Source organism: Labrus bergylta, chromosome 3 (genome assembly GCF_963930695.1).
Source record: "Labrus bergylta chromosome 3, fLabBer1.1, whole genome shotgun sequence".
Taxonomy (NCBI): Eukaryota; Metazoa; Chordata; class Actinopteri; order Labriformes; family Labridae; genus Labrus; species Labrus bergylta.
In genome coordinates, this window is record NC_089197.1 from 20,439,665 (window position 1) to 20,457,399 (window position 17,735).

The 17,735-nt window shown below is 39.2% G+C and overlaps 1 protein-coding gene across 2 annotated transcripts in view; it reads right to left on the reverse strand.

Annotated features, from left to right (window-relative positions):
- pde3b (phosphodiesterase 3B) overlaps positions 1-17,735 on the reverse strand; it is a 43,216-nt gene that overhangs the window by 8,847 nt on the left and 16,634 nt on the right. Inside the window, exons 2-9 of one of the 2 annotated variants that reach the window (XM_065952921.1) lie at positions 5,337-5,387; positions 3,886-4,134; positions 2,974-3,125; positions 1,808-1,908; positions 1,473-1,704; positions 1,290-1,381; positions 520-680; positions 242-376 (exon numbers count right to left, since the gene is read on the reverse strand). In XM_065952921.1, the coding sequence (XP_065808993.1) occupies positions 242-376; positions 520-680; positions 1,290-1,381; positions 1,473-1,704; positions 1,808-1,908; positions 2,974-3,125; positions 3,886-4,134; positions 5,337-5,387 (1,173 nt within the window). Of the gene's footprint in view, positions 1-241; positions 377-519; positions 684-1,289; positions 1,382-1,472; positions 1,705-1,807; positions 1,909-2,973; positions 3,126-3,885; positions 4,135-5,336; positions 5,388-17,735 lie in introns of both variants that reach the window. The other variant, XM_020632481.3, reaches the window with a different exon arrangement.

Sequence of the window (17,735 nt, forward strand, 5' to 3'; positions counted from 1 at the left end):
GTTTTTTAATGCAAGTCCACGACTTCAGCCTGTTTTCTGTTTGCATTCTAACAACAGGGATATTTTTCTGTTCATATCAATCTTCATCAATCTTTTTCTGAACTAAGGAGCACTTATATAGCATATCACATTATATCTGACTTGTTTAAGTTTGTTGTTATTATCAGGAGCTTACAGACTGGCTGATTAAAGCACATACTAGCAGAGTTAAAGGAGATGGTTGGTTGGAGGTTGTTCTTACATAGCTGAGTATCCTTCCTGTCTTCCCTCCTGTTCTGTCCACCAGGTCAAAGATCTGGAAGTTCCACGTGTTCATCCTCTCCATGACAACCTTGTGGTCCTCCAGCATCGGATCTAGTCTGAACTCCTGCTCACCCTGGACACAATCAGAAATGCAAAAGTAGTTGATTAGCAGCACCGATCATGTTTCCATGGAAAAAGAATGCTCTGAAAATGAAAATCAAAGGTTATCCAGCATAACGAAGGGAGCAGATTTTCATATTGTAATTTGAAGCAGACCTCTGATTCCTGAGTCTGCTGCTCTTTGCTTGGGCTCTTCTCCTGCTCCTCTTTTGCCTGACCCTGGTTCCCTGCAGCGTCTGGTGTCCCATCCACAGACAGGTCAGCCTCCACGCTCTCCTCCCTGATCAGAGGCTCTCCTGTGAATTCCACCCCTTCACCTGCTAAATATTCAGACAAAAGTGAATATATGTCAATGAGCATATTGACACACGCACACATACAAACACACACCTTTTTTTATTTGCAAATGGGACGCCAGCTAGCGTAAAAAGTAAAGAAGAAATAAAAATTGTGTATTTCTTGATTGGCAGTGCATTGTCCTTCAACTGTATTACCTGCTTTTGAAGTAAATTCATCAGAAAAAGAGTCAAGTTTTTAAAAATGGCTCTAATTACTAGAATTACCACTACCCAGTGACTAATGCAGTTACCATGGTCACAACAGATGCTAACTAAAAAAAACTTGTTTTCTTTCAATGTAAAAGGTTACATTTTTTTTAACACATTTAAGTTTAGAAATTTCAAGTTGATAATAAGAATATAATAGAACCGAGAGAAAAGATGTGTAATTCTCAGTCCACCACTGTCTACGTTGTTTTGCTTCAACTTGTATTATCATTTGAGTCCAGCAGAGGGCAGCATTAACTCCCTAAAACTACTGTTAATAGAATTGATTCTCCCTCAAACCCCAACATTATAGCACCTTTGAAGAATTTTCACCAACACCATCAGTCTTTATAATGTTGACTAAATGTAATGATTCTGTACCTGAGCGTCTGCGTTGAGCCTCACTGGAGAAAGGTTGATAAGTGTCCCCTGTATCACCACTGGAAACCCCCTTTAGCATCTGACGGCCACAGCTAGAATAGATAGACATGCCAATCGCACTTGAGATCCAAAAGCAGTGCATGGTTCAAATATTATGACTGCTAGCACAAAAAGAGGTCTCACCTGGTGCAGAGAGGGAAGGCCGAGCTACGGAAGGACTGTTGGAAATCAGGTGAGCTGAGGGTGTAGCCCAGAGGCTTGTGCAGGTTAAGGTTGACACTTGGTTTTGTCAGAAAGTCAGCCGTGTCTGGAAACTCTACAGGTGGTCGCATGAAAGGGGAGGATGAAGAACCTGCGCCCACTGCAAGAGGACCGTGCATTGGTGAGGTGACAGGGCTCAGGCTTGGAGACGTACCTGAAGAGAAGGCAGGGAGTACAGGACAAAACAATATGAGAGTCTGAAACAACATGATAAATAAACCAGCATTTCTTTAGTTGAATGTTGTGGTTATGCTCACCGGCTCTCCTGGGACCTGCATGGTAGGTGAGGGTGACAGAGGAAGACCTCTGCTTGGGAATGGTGAGCAGGTTTGCATTTGGCCCATTAGACAGACCTTGGCTGAAGTACAAAACAGACACACAAATATAACTCAGATACAAAGAATAATCGTTTAATTAAAGCTTTCTCAATGTTATAAATTAAGCTTCATCTTGTGGGAAAAAAGAGTAGTAACTTTATCCTCTGTGAAGTTGGTCTTCCAACACCTCTTTAACAAAAAGGACATGATGTTGGTTGAATGAAAAATGTTATTAACTAATCTTCTACTGCCATCCTGTGGAAACATATAGGTACTACAACCCATTTCCAAAGCAACTTTTTTTTCAAGTAAATTAAAAACTCCTCAATGGTTGTGTTTATAGTTAATTAAGAAATATATTTTTTTAAATGTTTTGAAGTCATTATGTGACAATATAATATGCAGATATTTTGTTTTTACTGTGAAAAGAAACAACACTTTGACCACAAATCCTACTTTCGCTTTCTCAACGCTAACACAGGCTTACAGCTCATTTTGATGTTTGCAGAAAACAAATGTAACAAAGAGAAAGAATAAATATATATGTAGCTAAATAACAAGCTGAAAGGAAATTTTGTTCATAATTAAAAATATGAATACTTACTGATCAATTGTGATATGTTTACAAATTTGCCAGAAAACACTGCTTTTCATTTATTTAATTGTTTTTATAAAAAATGTGCCTGTGAAAAAAGCATAGGAAACATGAGGCTAAATAATGAGAAGGAAGTCTATCTTTAGATTAAATCATGATATGGATGTTTAGTTAGAAAAGGAGGGAAAAACAGAAGCAGCCTTTCTTACCTGATTCTCTGAATAAACCTGTAGACCTAAAGTATACAGCTGTTCCAGTTACTCCTGCGATGGTACTATTTATTAAACAATTTTTTATAAGGAAGGTGACTCATTGCTTATGTAGAACTCACCAAGGCTGACTAAATTAGAATCGCCTTTATTTCACTGTGCACCGTGCTATGTCACATTATTTAGATCTTAATAGAATTGCCAGGCGAGATGACTAAAAAATGTTGAAAAGGTGTCAGCCAGAAACATCTGTGATTGTATCTGAAATATTTCTTGGTGTCCAGTGGTGCTTGTGTTGGTACCTGGATAAGTTGAGGTCAGGGTGGGGTCTCTTGCTGTTGTTGCGTTCCCATCGTGAAGAGGCAGAGTCCAGAGGAGGGAGTCCAGAGCAGGAGGAGGAGGTGGAACTCCGTCTGGGTTGAGGGGTGGGGAGGCTGTTTCTGCTGCTCAAACCCTGATGGGAAAGAAAATCTGAAATATACATTCATTCAATATCCTTGTTTTACCCCCCTCCCCCAAAAAATTGAAGGTCCTGTTCCCCAACAATTCATCACTTCTAGAAGTTACAAGCTTCGTTATCTACTTCCATGTCTAAAATTAAAATAGCAGAGCATCAAAAATGCACAGCCTACATACATTGCAATGATGCAAAAGGAAACAGTGTTTTGTGGTCAAAGGGTTTTACCGGGCTCAAATTTTAACCACAGCACAATGTAACGTCACCTGGCAGCACAACTTCTGGCCAATCAAATATTTGAAATGCTGAGTTCTGTTTATTACACTCTGATTATCGTGATAGATAAAATGATTGTCGCTGTGATAACTTTCTGCAGATTTCTAAGACGCGGTTTTACTTAAGTGTCTGATTAGCCTAAATCAGTCATATTCCACTGGACATTTCTCAAGCATTACCCATCCCTGAACAAACCAGCTGTGGTTCTCAATGCTGGGAACTCTGATAGACAAGGGACATTTCTTTTGGTTGATTTACTAATTATTGCATGATGCCTTACATTGTGGGCGGACAGAAAAGTTTAGTATAGTTACTTCTGAGAAGGAAATGTAAGCCAGAGTCTGCTGAGGTCACTTGAAGAGTCTGAGTTGTTCCTACTCTGGTCCTTTTTCGGTACTGGATCTTTTTAGCTAAACTGGCCTATCATGCACCTCTTTATGTTTCATTACAAAATTGATGCTGGAATAGTATTTACACTAACCTTAATGGTTTTCCTCTCTCCCCGCTCTAGAGAGTCCTCCACCTCATCACAGGGGTAGAAACCTGGGAAGGGGGTGAAGGGGTTGACCCTGGGGCGGCAGGAGCCTGAAAACGTGCCCATGAGGCTGGAGACGCTGCGCAGAGAGGAGATGGTGTGTGGCGACAGAGACGAGTCCATCAGCAGGTCCGACACCAGGTTTCTGGCCTCGTTGATGACTGAAAGATCTACACCGTTGCCCGTCACAGCACCCTGATGAATACAAATGTGACTGTGAGTGGAGTTTAAACAAGAGACAGTGTGATTCAAACTCAAACTGAATTCAAAAGGCAGTTTGAAGCCGAGGTGTTGTGGTATGAACATCAGAATAAACCACACCGTGCTATCACTAAACATTCCTTCTATGCTCGAGTTTTTGCTTCTTTTTTTTTTAATCTCTTTTGCAAACCAGGATGTCTCTTAATTAACCAGGTTAATTGAAAAAAACTGAATCCTGTCCAAACTCTCTCCTCTCCTATCGTCTCCTAAACCCCCTTCTCTTCCTCTGGAGTCTTTCACACAGGGGAGCTGTCCCAGGGATGTTGGGCCCCAAGAAAATAAAATAAAATAATGAAAAAAATGATCTCATGTTTAATAAAACCCCTATATTTTTTCAGTGACCACATTCATGGGTCTTAGAGTCCTCCTAACTTTTCTCCCCCATAAGACACCCCTGCGTACACAACAGAAACAGAAACAGAAACAACAACAAGCACATGGTAACAAACAAAGTGAAATCTTTTATGAATTATTATTTTAACAAAGTGAAATCGAATACGATTTTGAGCCACGTTATTTATAATCTCAGATTTTAATGAGCTTGTTTCATTTTAACTATTGTTTTCAATTTTCTATATTTCTTTCCCATGCGTCTGTTGGCTTCTTTGTAAGGCTTTTTTTGGGGATGCACTTACATTTGAATGCTTTCTAAAGCTTTGTTAAGTCTATGTTTTTAATTTCATATAATGTCTTCATTCTATGAAAAAATCTCGTACAGCTGTTTGTGTGGTCTATAAATAAGGGTTGTTAATATTGTTTCTGAACATCATTATTATTTAAGGGCAAGAATCATGAAGAAAGACGTTTCGGCTGCCTGTGCTTGACGGGCACAAATACTGAATTTTGGTGTGTGGGAGCTAAATTCTTCGACAGATTACAGAAATAGTTCAAACAAGACAAAGAATGTCTGACTGAGATAAAATGTGGCATGACGACAATGCCAAGGTCATGGTATGCCAGGTTTTACACAATGTGTATTTTGCCTAACAAAAAATACCAAGGGAAAGAACTGAATGTACCCCAAGAGGCTTATACTCAGCCTCTTGGGGTGGACAATAGAGACCACTATCTATTATCTGTGTGTTACCTGAATGTGTACCTTTAAATATATGAGCAGAAACAAACACAGTACTGACCTGATACTGGGGTTTGTACCAGTGTTTCAGATCCCAGTCCCACAGGATCATCTGAAAAAAACACAAGAGAGACACACAAACTGTCAGAGCAACATCAACACTGTGTATGTCATTGTGCAAAACAGTGAATATTTAATGTATTTACACAGGAGGGGGCACTCTTTGACCTATGCTCCACTTTCAGCACACTGCCTAATGACTTTTCAGCAGGGCACAGGCAGGTCAGCAACAAGGGGACAGAGCCACTGCAAGTCTATTCTGCTTGTTATCAAAACACACACAGTGTAGTAATAGTTTACATTAAGTCTTTCCTGAACCACATGATGTCTACTACAGGTATGCAAACGCACACAGCCAGAGAGACGGCAGATAGAGGCCTTTCACTGAGAGCACATGAAGAAAAGCAAACCACTAAAACCACCGCGCTGCGTCTACAATGGAGCTATGAGATCTTATCAGGCCTCAACTACGTCAATCGACAGCATTTCCACGCTATCTGTTGGTAACCAAACAGGAGCTGTCACACGTTACAGCAGTGCACAGTCAAAGTTGTTGAGGTGTTGTGTAACACTAACTGGCTGAACCTGAAATGACCTAACCCTCTGGTTCAAACAAATAGAAATTAATTGAGGTTTATGGGACAGTCTTATTATACTCATTTAGTGACTCTTTATGACATGCATCTTCTTGAGACATTCACATTTAACTTCTTTTTACAGCTTAACACTTGAAACATATTTTTGATAACATAAGCAGCCAGAAGGGAAATTGTTTTCGGTCTATTTTAACTTTTTTCATGTGGAGAAATGCAGCTGCTGGTCATGTTAAATCTTGGTTGGTAATGTATTTTAATAAGCCACAATGCATTACTTCCTTAGACCACAAGGGGGAGAGACACAGGATTGAACCTCAGTTTGAGAAGCAGCTCCACAAACATTATCAGACTCAACATAAATGTAAACAAACACCCTGGATAATAGAATTATTATTTTTTTTTTTACTTCTTATCCGGTCTAAATATTGCCAAAAAAATTGCTTGTGGTGTGAAAAGATGTTGAACTACATAAAAAATGTGAACACATTCAGCAATATAAAGTATATAAAGCTATAAGACACTACAATGTCATTGATCTATTGAAACAGTTACACATTGTGGAGATGTTTACATTTTAAATATAAATGCCTCTTTTTCTTCTAGTCTGGATTGTTTTTATACAAAATTAAACATTTGTAAAAAACTGCAAGGCAAAAAGAATTTCAATAGGGTAACAACAGTCCCACCTTTTAATAACAAAATAAATCTTCTTGTTTGTTTATATTGTTACATAGATGTCTTACTTTTAAGCATGCGATATGTACAGTACATGAAAGCTCTAATTGACTTTGTTAACGAGATCAGTGTCTCAATCCTATCTTCTCTAATCAGTAACTGATTCATTGATCAAAGTGGGATGTTGGGTGTTTGTCATCAGCATCTGTACAATGCTGCCAAACATTTAATATGGCAAATAAGCCCTGCCATGGCAACCCGACATAGAGGCCAGCAAACAATGCTCAACACACCATGGCAACAGGATGGCGGGAGGAGGAGGACGGCCGGAGGACAGAGTTGTTGGCCTTCTGCTTGTTTACGACACACACACGCAGGCACGCACGCACGCACGCAAGCATGGATACACGCCAAAGCAGGCGCACACACACACACACACACACACACACACACACACACACACACACACACACACACACACACACACACACACACACACACACACACACACACACACACACACACACACACACACACACACACACACACACACACACACACACACACACACACAACAGAGAGATGGACGGGGAAAAGCTGAAGCAGTGGATGCTATGAAGGAGGGGGAGATGAAAGGACGATGAACTACTGAAGAAGAAAAAAAGAAAGAAGGAGGCACAACATATGATGTGAGCCTGGTATTTGTTTAATTTCACTAAAATAAGAATTTATTTGATTGAAGTTCAATTTTTCTGCTGACCCGACACATCTGGTGACATTGAAAAGTCTTAAGTGAAGCGTGTCACCCTATCTACGTCATGCAATTACAGTCGACATTTCTCTTTAATCTATGCACAAAGCATGGATGTCTTCTCTGTCTTTCACACGCACAGAAACAGGAAAAGCGAGCTATATGGGCCCTCCCACCAGCAGCAATAATGTGTGCACCACGCAGCAACTTATTTACGGGGAGGGCCATGTGCAAGGGAAGAGATTTAAATCTTTCTATGGACAGGAGATATGTTCTGTGGTGATGTTATGAAAATACAAGATGAGGGCAGACACACAGACAGAGAGACTCTCGACACAGCTGCTGTCACTTCAGACACCTGCACACACGCAGACACATAAACACACATGCACACATTCAAAGCACAGTCACACTGTTTTCACCGCGGTGCAACAATAAAACAGACTGGCTAGCACGTTGAAGTACAGTCAGGATGTACTGTAATCTTTTATAAAACTTGAACTCAACTACACTGAATTGGGATGTATCGTAATTCACTCTACTGCCTGTGCTCATTACCTCAAATTAAACACTACTCTGTGCAGATTCAGATTATACATACAGCATGAGAATTTTAAGGGGAATTTGATGCAATGTTATACAATTAAGGACAGAGTATTTTAAGAAGTTTAAAGTGTCATTAAAATGCTGCAGAGAGTCCAAATATTCATTCTTCATACTTTTAAATAAGGGACATGATCAATTCATGGATTTTAATTGTAGTAGCGTATATTTAAAATCATACAATTTCTGCTCACACAGGACTACTTTTCACTAAATTATCTTCAAGTAAGGGACACTGCAATATTAATGATGTTTCATATGCTACTAACCCACACTACTTATTAAAAAGTGGAACGTTCACAGTTTAATTTGGTATGGACATATTTGCTGCTCTTAATTACTCATTCATTACCACAACTATTTACACAGAATAATGGGACATACCTGCCACAAGGTCACACTGTCTGCCTGTTTGGTAATCCTGCTCAAAATGTCTACGTTTCTTTTTCAGGGGCGATTTTCAAACCCGCAGAAAACTGTGTGCATACCAACATGTGCGAGTGTATAACTATTATTTATGTTTGTCTAAAAGGAATTTTTTCCAGTATTTACCTATTGCATGTAAGAATACAAAGTAAAACCATTTATTTAGCCAATGGATAAACAATAAGAGACAGGAATAGAGCAGCCTTTCAAATAAAACTTCACATACATACAGTTATTTACACGGGGGGGGGGGGGGGGTCGAAAAGTAAAATATGATCTTTCCTTCATGTGCAGCGTAAAAATGACAAGAGAACATGAATCTCCATCCAGGTTGTTCAATTAAAGGAATACCTTCATACTTTAATAAGGTGCAATGCAACATAACATTTTGGCTGTTATGTTGAATCATTACCCTCACTTTGTGCACCTGACCTTTATGTGGTAACTAAGCGTGAGCCAATCAGCTGGCCAGCTTCATAAAGCTGAAGGAAAGCTTGGATTTATTTAAAAAAAAAATTTTTTTAACTCAGTTATAGATGCTATTTAAAATGTAGCAAAGTACAGTACTTCTCCCAAAATATACTTAAGTTAAAGTAAAGTGACTCATTTCAAAAACAACTAATAAAAGTGCAGGTTCACCAAAAAGCTGCTCAGTTACAGTAACTGAAGTAAATGTAATTTGTTACTTTCTACCCCTTGTTATTCAACATGAGACAAGTTTTAAATATTCCCTTACAGAAGCCGATGAACCTGTGAGAGCTATTAGACGACCGGTTTGTTACACCTGTGTGTCATATTAGCTGGGGTCTGTGGTGTGAGAGGTGCTAAAATTGATAAAAACACGCTAATAAGAAAGTGGGGGACAGAGGAAAAGGTATCAATGGCAGGCAGAGGGGGGCATTTGCAGGCAGAGAAGCAGTGCAGTGCTGACGTCAGTGTGCAGCGACACACACCGCGTCAGCAGCTCGATGCACATGCACACGCTGATAATGAGGGCTGGGCTCTGACTGTCAAGACACGCACGCACAAAGAAGAGATGATATGGAGAGAGGAAATGGAAGCACAGGCTGGCTTGTTTCTTTTCAGTCCATTCAGAATTGAGAGCCAAGAGAATGAGAGGTCTGCAGTTTGTGAGTTCTGTTGGTCAGAGAAATGGTAGATGGACTTGAGCTTGTATAGCACTTCTCTATTCTTCTGACTATTCAAAGTGCTCTTTACACCGCATTTCACATTCACACTACCTTTGACGATGATTCGACCACTGATCCATAGCCGCCCAAAAGATAAAACGTAAAGTGCCAGGCAATAGCTGGGCTTGTAGCACAGTGCCAAAGCTCAGGCAGGTTAGCTGAGAGTAGGCCAGCGACTAATGCTGCATGACGGAGCAGACAGGGATTAAAAAACTGTCTCTGAACTTTTGACCCAGACTTATTCACAGCAAAGACGTATCTGTAAAAACAGATAAAAACAGATTTGAAACTTATAAGAAAATATAAAAACTAAAATTGTGTTAAAAACGTGTTTACTATATAAGTAAAACATTTTTACCATTTAAAACAAACACATGAGCTTGCAAAATATGTGCACATAGACTTATCCTGATAAACATTTTTGAAGAATGGATATTTCAGAAATTATTAGTGTCAATTAAAAGATTAAAAAAAAAACACATAACAAGGCATTGTCTTACAGACAGATTTTCTTCTGGATCTGAATATGTGGTGTACATAATTCAGAGATCTTAATAAGGCTGTCCTTGAACTATCATTAAACCCATATCAAACATGAGCAGGTTATAAAAGTCAAACAACAATTACCGTATATGAAATGAGTTTTTTTTCAAACACGTGGAAGCAGGGATGAACATGCTGATTCACTCAATTTAAACCTTAACAACATGCAATTGTGTCCTGGTTTTATAGCCATATTAAATAATAATTGATAGGTGCCAAGGTTATGGTAGATGATGCAACTGAGACAACTATTAAGACAGAATAGTAATCAAAGAAAACATTTCAAAGATGAGGATTCCAAACTGTTCTGCTCATATTTAAGAAAACCACATTATAATATGAATACAAGCAAAAACTGATAAATCTGTATTTATCTATTGGTTTTTATAACTAATTATTGTATCCATATCTGGCTGCCCTATAAATATAATTTGGGGAACTTTTGTTTCACTGACATATATCTGAACAACTATTCAAACAGAGCAAGCCAACATGAAGCAGTGTTGCTTCAAGCATGCCATTGTGCCAAAAACTAAATCTTTGTCAATCATGTACTGTTTTTTAATTCAGTTGCTTTCCAAAGTACAAGCAATCTGTCAAGGAATCTGGTTCAAAAGCAACTCTGTTGACGACAGAAGTATGGAGTGATGGGGCTGTTGGAGCGGAGAGGAAGTATTTCCTCCCAGTGACAAGCCAGACGATCTACAAAAGACGCGTAAAAATCTTTTTGAATCTGCGTCGCTTGGCTCACCAGCAGCCCACAGGTCATTAGACCCAACAGGATAACTCATGCTACTCCAGATGGTTGGTCCGCCAATGGCTGTCACCTGTGTTGTCAGGGCAACCTGGCAAGACCATGGAAAATTCTTTGACTAGGGAAAGGAGCTCGTGCAAAATGTCATCCCTCGCTTTCACACTCATGTACCACTTCACTCGACTGGTGTTGTTCACTGTCTGCTCTGCAAAAGGTCCCTTTTATTGGTGTCATTAGAAGTATTTCAAAGTACTTCTATAACAACATAACTTTCTTTAGACGCTGACTGGTGTTCGTTCTCTGAAACCAAACTAGTGAATTAAATTACTCACTACTTAATTTTTCAAAACATCCAATCATCCCAGGAATGAGCAATTTAACAGTTACAAGTCTCATGTCTTGGTAGCACACATATAAAACAGGTCTGCAAAGTTAGCAGGAAGACAGGGACATTTTTTTAAAAGCCACAGCATGCTTATAAAGAGCAACAAAAAAAACAGGCCTTAGAATCAGAGTCACCACTTTCTGCATTTAGAGGCTGGTCTTCCATACTTGTTGGCCTCCAGTGTTTGTTTACACACAAAGAGGAAGGATTTTGCGCTTCCTTATTGGCATACATCTCCACGGATTTTTTACCTTCACCATTATCTTCTGAGTATTTTGGATTAAGTAAAAATCTACTGGTAAACTGTGTCAAGTGTAGGTTACCACTGTTGTAGGCTTTAAAGACCTATACAAGCCCATAATACTGATGATTAGCCAGTCTGCTACATAGTGGTAGTATCACCTGCTACAAGTATCCAGTGTCATATGATACTACAAGATAAGTGGATATAAGCACAATGTAGCACAGGGTACAAGACAGACAAATACAATTGAACAAGTGTGCAGTATCAGTATGGCATTAGGTTACATGACACAATGTTCCCATGTACTACAGGAGCCTATCAAAGTATCAACACTGAAGAAATGGCCAAAGACCATCACCACCAAGACCATTGTCAAATGTAACAAATGATTCGGCATATTATATGGTAAACTGCACACCTGTATGCATTGATCCAAAGAGTAGGCACACCCAACAGCAGCTCATTAGCCTGCCTTTATTAGTATCTAATCCACCAACCAGCTTATATTAATAAAGATGACTTAAACTAGCAAAAACATTAGATTTTAGAACTCAAAAACAAAGAGAAGCAAAAATAACAAAATTAAGGCCCAAAAGATGTTGGACAACAACAAACAACTAATCAGCTGAAAAATGAATTCTTAGGTTGTCTGTTTTACTTCAGTAAAGTGGTCAACTAATCTCTCTCATCTTCTATCTCAGGGGTATCATCACATGTGGTTTAACTATGGCGTTTTGTTTACATGAGTCAGGAGACGCACAGCACATTGCCTATACACTCACACCCACTAATTCCTTTGAAGCAGGGAAGATAGCGGTTGATGTCTACTTCCTGGCTGTTTTGAGTTTGTCAGCCAACTAAGTTCCATAGAAAAAAAACTGAATGGAAGGGTTACAATACTGCCACATGAAACATCAGTTTGGATGTTGTATGAAGACCATGACGATAAACTATAACGGATGGTTCATTAAACTAATCCAAGGAACTGAAATGATTTTATTAGACAAAAAACATGGTTCAATAGATCTGTGTTGACATGTTCCAATATGTAGCTCTGCTTTCAGTTCTTAACACGTTACTTTCTTCTAAAGGAGGTTTGGTGTTATGGGTGGGAATTTGTGCTTTTTTGGTGAAAGGAACCACTTTGGTTTTACGACCAAAAGTAAGTTTGTGTTGATAATGGTAAAGACCAAAGAAACTGCTGGAGGTTTAAGGAAAAGAATGCATATGCCTAAAACTCTGCATCTGCCAGAATCAGAAATATTTCATAAATTTGAGTGTGCGTGTTTTGAGATGTCATAAGAAATGGAGGCTCCAGAAGAAAAGGAACACCAGGTGATCAGTCAGGCTGCTCTGAGGCTGCAGGTGTGCCCGGGTTTCAACAGAAGAATCGGAAGATAATCAGCGGTTCCATCAGAACTTTTAATTCACCATCTCTTTCAGGTGACCTAGGTTATATTTTAAAATCCTCCAGAAGGAGATGCAAAATAAAAGACTTAAGTGTTGGGGCGCGCTGGTGGCGCAATGGTTAGGGCGCGCGTCCCATGTATTGAGACTCTCATCTCAAGCTGTAGGCCCGGGTTCACTTCCACCCACGGCCCCCCTCCACATGTCATTCCCCACTCTCTCTCTCCTTGGTTTCCAACTCTATCCACTGTCCTCTCTCTGCATTAAAGGCACGAAAAGCCCAAAATAAATCTTTAAAAAAAAAAAAAAGACTTAAGTGTTGTACACACTGTAGTCGAGTGCTAGTTTTGCCAGAAGTTGGTATCATTTGTAGACGCAGTTGTGGGGTTACTTTATGGTTGGCCAACATATAAACGTGGTTTCCTATGCCAAGTCACGCTGTGACCTTCTGTGTAGTTATTGCCTGCCATCACCAAGTAAAGATGTATGTTGAATTTCAATCCAGGATACTACCTGCACTGTGCATGTCCACAGAGGCCACATGTTAGTATCGCCTTGTGTATCACTAAATGTTGTGAATATCTAAATGTTCTCATAATAAACAGTCTGTGTGACGCACTCATCCATCAATCTTTCAAAATCTATTATGGTCAGTTGCTGTTGTGAGTATTAATAGGCAGCTACTTTATACAGTGTTTTATCTTTGTTTTGTTTCATGGTCTGCAGAACAACATGTACGTAAGCTCAAAGAAGCTACAAGATTGAGCAATAAGATTGTCATCACCTTAAGTCTATAGCTTTAAGGAAGAAGGAACTTAACCTGACAGAAAAATAGTATGAGATGACTTGTTCTGAGAGATGGTTATCAATGTAGAGGACAATCTAAAAAGATTCTTATGCTAATCCCTGGGAAATCAGGACATCAGCTTTCTCATTACCAATGAGTTTAAAGAGATGCACGTACAGGAGAAGAATGTGTCACCATAGCATTTTAAAACATTGTTTCTATGTGAATCAATCCAGGCATGCTGGTTGTGGAAGAGAGTGACACAAGGCTACCACAACACACCCGTATATTATCATGCAAGACTGAGTTAGTTTAAACAGAAGAAACAGTCCCGTACAAGTGAAAGTTTAATTTGAAACGACAAAAAATAATTTCTTCAGGAAATACACCCAATAATCTTGCTGCTACAGGCTTATATGTTCTGCTTTGACCAGCAGTTTAAGTGACTTATGTTTAAAAGTTGACAGTGATATTATAGTGTTGCCTATTAATGTGTCAGCTGCCTCTTGTATTGTAGTAGTTACACTCATTATTTTTGTAGTTATGTGCTCTATTAGTATACATACTAGATGAAACCCCATGAACTTAAATAAAAATAATAAGAAAATAAAATAAAATTTTAGGAGTGCTTAGACTCCATCACTGCGGAGGGACAGAGAGACTTCTGAAAATCCCAGATTTAAGATTTTGCATTACATCACACAACAATGTCAAACATGAAAACAGAAATAGACCAAGCCAAAAAAAAAAAAAAAAGATGTACTGTACACCAGTGGGAGGAAAGCAAAAGAGGTCATGGTGACGTATTTTCTAAAGAAGTGGAACAGCAGCGACTTGGTGTGTGTCACGCTAAACGTTGAGGAGAATGTGTTGATGCTACTTTAAAGGGATACTTCACCCGTTGAAACATCAATCTGTATTGACATTGGGTCATATATGTAGTAGAAATGTGAAATACATTTTGAAGTTGGTGCCTTCTTGGCCAAGAAAAGGCAGAAAGTGTCTTTTTGGCTCATGTTGATGAAAGACACCAAATCCCATAATGCACAGCACCGCAGGCCACTCCCACTAAGGTCCTCTATTTCAGAATCAGAAATACTTTATTAATCCCAGAGGGAAATTCGTTTCTCCAAAATATATAATATAGCAGTAGAAATATAGAAATAAAAACATTTACAGACATATTTACTTCAACACGAGGTCATTTCCTCAACTGATTCCGAGATTTCTTTCAGAATTGATCTTGGAAATTCCTGGCAGAAAACAGACTCTATGTCTGTGTCCATAGGCACTTGTTACTTTAATGTTAAATTAACTCATTCATTGACCTCAGAAGTAAAGCCGCTGTTGGTAACTGCTGTGTTCAGGCTTTGACTATCAGATGCTATGCCTTATGCAAAACGGGAGGGTCTGACCTCCTGGAATATAGTTCTTGACTTCTAAACTTGATTTTTATTTAGAAATCAGCTCTACCAGGGCGGGGAGGAGGGCAGGACTTGGGATAGAAAAGGCATGCTATCCATGGGCCTATGCGAAAAGTGCAATGTGAAAACGAACCGCACCAAACCAGAAAATAAACATTGTATTTGGTCCGGACCAAAGAAAGCGAACTAAAGGGCTTTCCTGGTGTGAATACACCCGTATACTTCCCAGACAGATAGCTCTAAAACTAAGACTTTTTGTTATTAGAATATAAGAATTAGGGGCGCTGGTAGACTAGTGGTTAAGGCGCATGCCCCATGTACAGAGGCTTAAGTCCTAGAGGGGGGACGGCCCATGTTAAGGTCCGACCTGTGGCTCCTTTCCCGCATGTCGTTCCCCACTCTCTCCCTTCCCTGTTTCTGACTCTATCCATAATCCACTATCATAGCCCTAAAATAAAGGCATAAAAAACCCCAACATACACATTTGTAACAAGAAATTAAAGACCAAAAATTTGCCAGGTCTGCTATTAGGCCTTATGATTGAAGATACAGTAACTAAAGTAGAAGAGGTGACTGACAAGGCGAACATGTCGACAAAGACTCTGCAGCTTAACAAGAAAAATCTCAGTTTAGCTGTAAGCTTTGACTCACACAGATGACTTTTGAGTCCGTGCCAAAGCCACAATCTAAGTAAGGTCAACCCTCATACGTCAATGATGAACTTTTTCCCACAATGGTATGTTTCATGCTCAAGCGGCCCGTAACTTTTGATTGTACTCGACACCAAAACTCAGGAGGCAGCTACCAATGCTGGCAAAATAAAGCCTGCACAACACTTGCAGTGTTTTTAAGATCTGCAAACCGTAACTAAAAAAACAGATGAAGCTGCATTCAAATGTGACTGCAAATATGCACGTCTGGTTTTCTCTTGTGTTCCTATTCCACTGTGTGACAACTATCAAATGAGAATACATTTACCAAATTAAAACAAAACCATTGGCATTAAAAAAAAAAAACAAATCGCAAAAGGATTGAATCCACAATTCACTGTGTCCCCACATTGACTGTAAACCCTTTAGTAAATCATGCCCCTATAAATAGTTGCAGTGCAGGCTGTGCATGCAGGTTACATTTTATCTGAGCTTAGTTTTTCTCTTGACCTGGAACGCAGCAATTCATCGCTATCAGAAGAGATTGGCATGGCAATAGGCATGTCTGACCTTTGGAGAGTGGTGGCAGAGAGCCCAAGTGTAAATAGTCTGAATAGTACTTCTCAAAGTCCTCTCTGCTGACATTGATCTGCTGATCTGCAGGTTCGTATATATATCTCAGGTTCACCCATTGTTAACACAAGTAATTATTAAAAGGACTGTTGACCTTGTGACGCACAGAATGTACAATCACAACCTGACAAGAGCTTCTTATGACAACAACAGAATAAAACCAACTGTTAATTAAAAGTACAGCAAGTGGCCACATGTGATTCTGACTGGTCTCTGTGTTTACTTCCCTGATAGAGTTTTTGACCCCAGAGATTCAAAGTTAGTATTTTCAAAGTTAGTATTTTCAACAGCTCAATATATACCAGGGGACAAAGGTGATCTCAATGGCAGTGTTTCCTGAGGAAGCTGTTCCCAGACAGCTCTGGAAAAGTTGTTTTTTAACCAGCGTAACAATGTTAAACCGAGAAAACTTTGATAAGATCATGTATAAGGCTTACTGTAGGTTTTGTTGATTTTTGTGTATCCATATTTAATCAATATACTTGTTTCCAATCTGTCTCGCGACATGAAGGTATGAAACATGATAACCACTCAGGCTGGAAGGGAAAAGAAATGAAGGAGTCGGTTTAAGAACAGGCAGTCACACGGGATCGGACAGTTTGTTCAATCCCCAAACTCTTCAAACGACATTAGCGCTTAATCATCTAAAACTAGAGCCTTTTTATTTATTTTAAGAAACCACAAAAAAGAGAGCAGTCCATTGAAATGAACAAATATGTGCAACTTCACGCTCCAGGTAGCTTACCCTTTAAAGTGAACGGCATATTTCTAGTAGGGCTGGAAATCTTTTACTGTCTCACGATTCGATTCAGAATCTATTTTCTATTTTTTCCAAAACGATTCTGGATTCATGATTCAAAGTCTATTTTTGAATTAGTACATACTTCAGGATCTACTCCAGTCATCTGTTAGACTGGCTGAATTTCTTGCTGCTCCATTTGGCATTCCACTGAGTTAAAGAGAGAGAATCTATTTAAAATCTCAGAAGATAAGAATCTCTATTTCTTCATAAATCGATTTTTTTTCCCCACCTCTAATTTCTAGTGTGTACGTCATAAACGTCAGAAGCGTCTGATAAGCCTTCAGCATGTTATTATCGAGCAGATCTGATAGCAGTGATACCTTGATCTTTTAGATGACTTGTGAATGAATCTGTGCAACTTTTCACTTCTGCTCCTATCCCAAGTGTGGATATTAAGAGGATAATGCTAGCATTCTAGTAGACTTAAACAGAAACTTAGATCATTTTGGATCTAAATGACTTATAGGCACAGGATTTTTTTACATTCTGTGCAGTAGATCAACTAAATCAGAGGCAGGCTCCAATGGCTG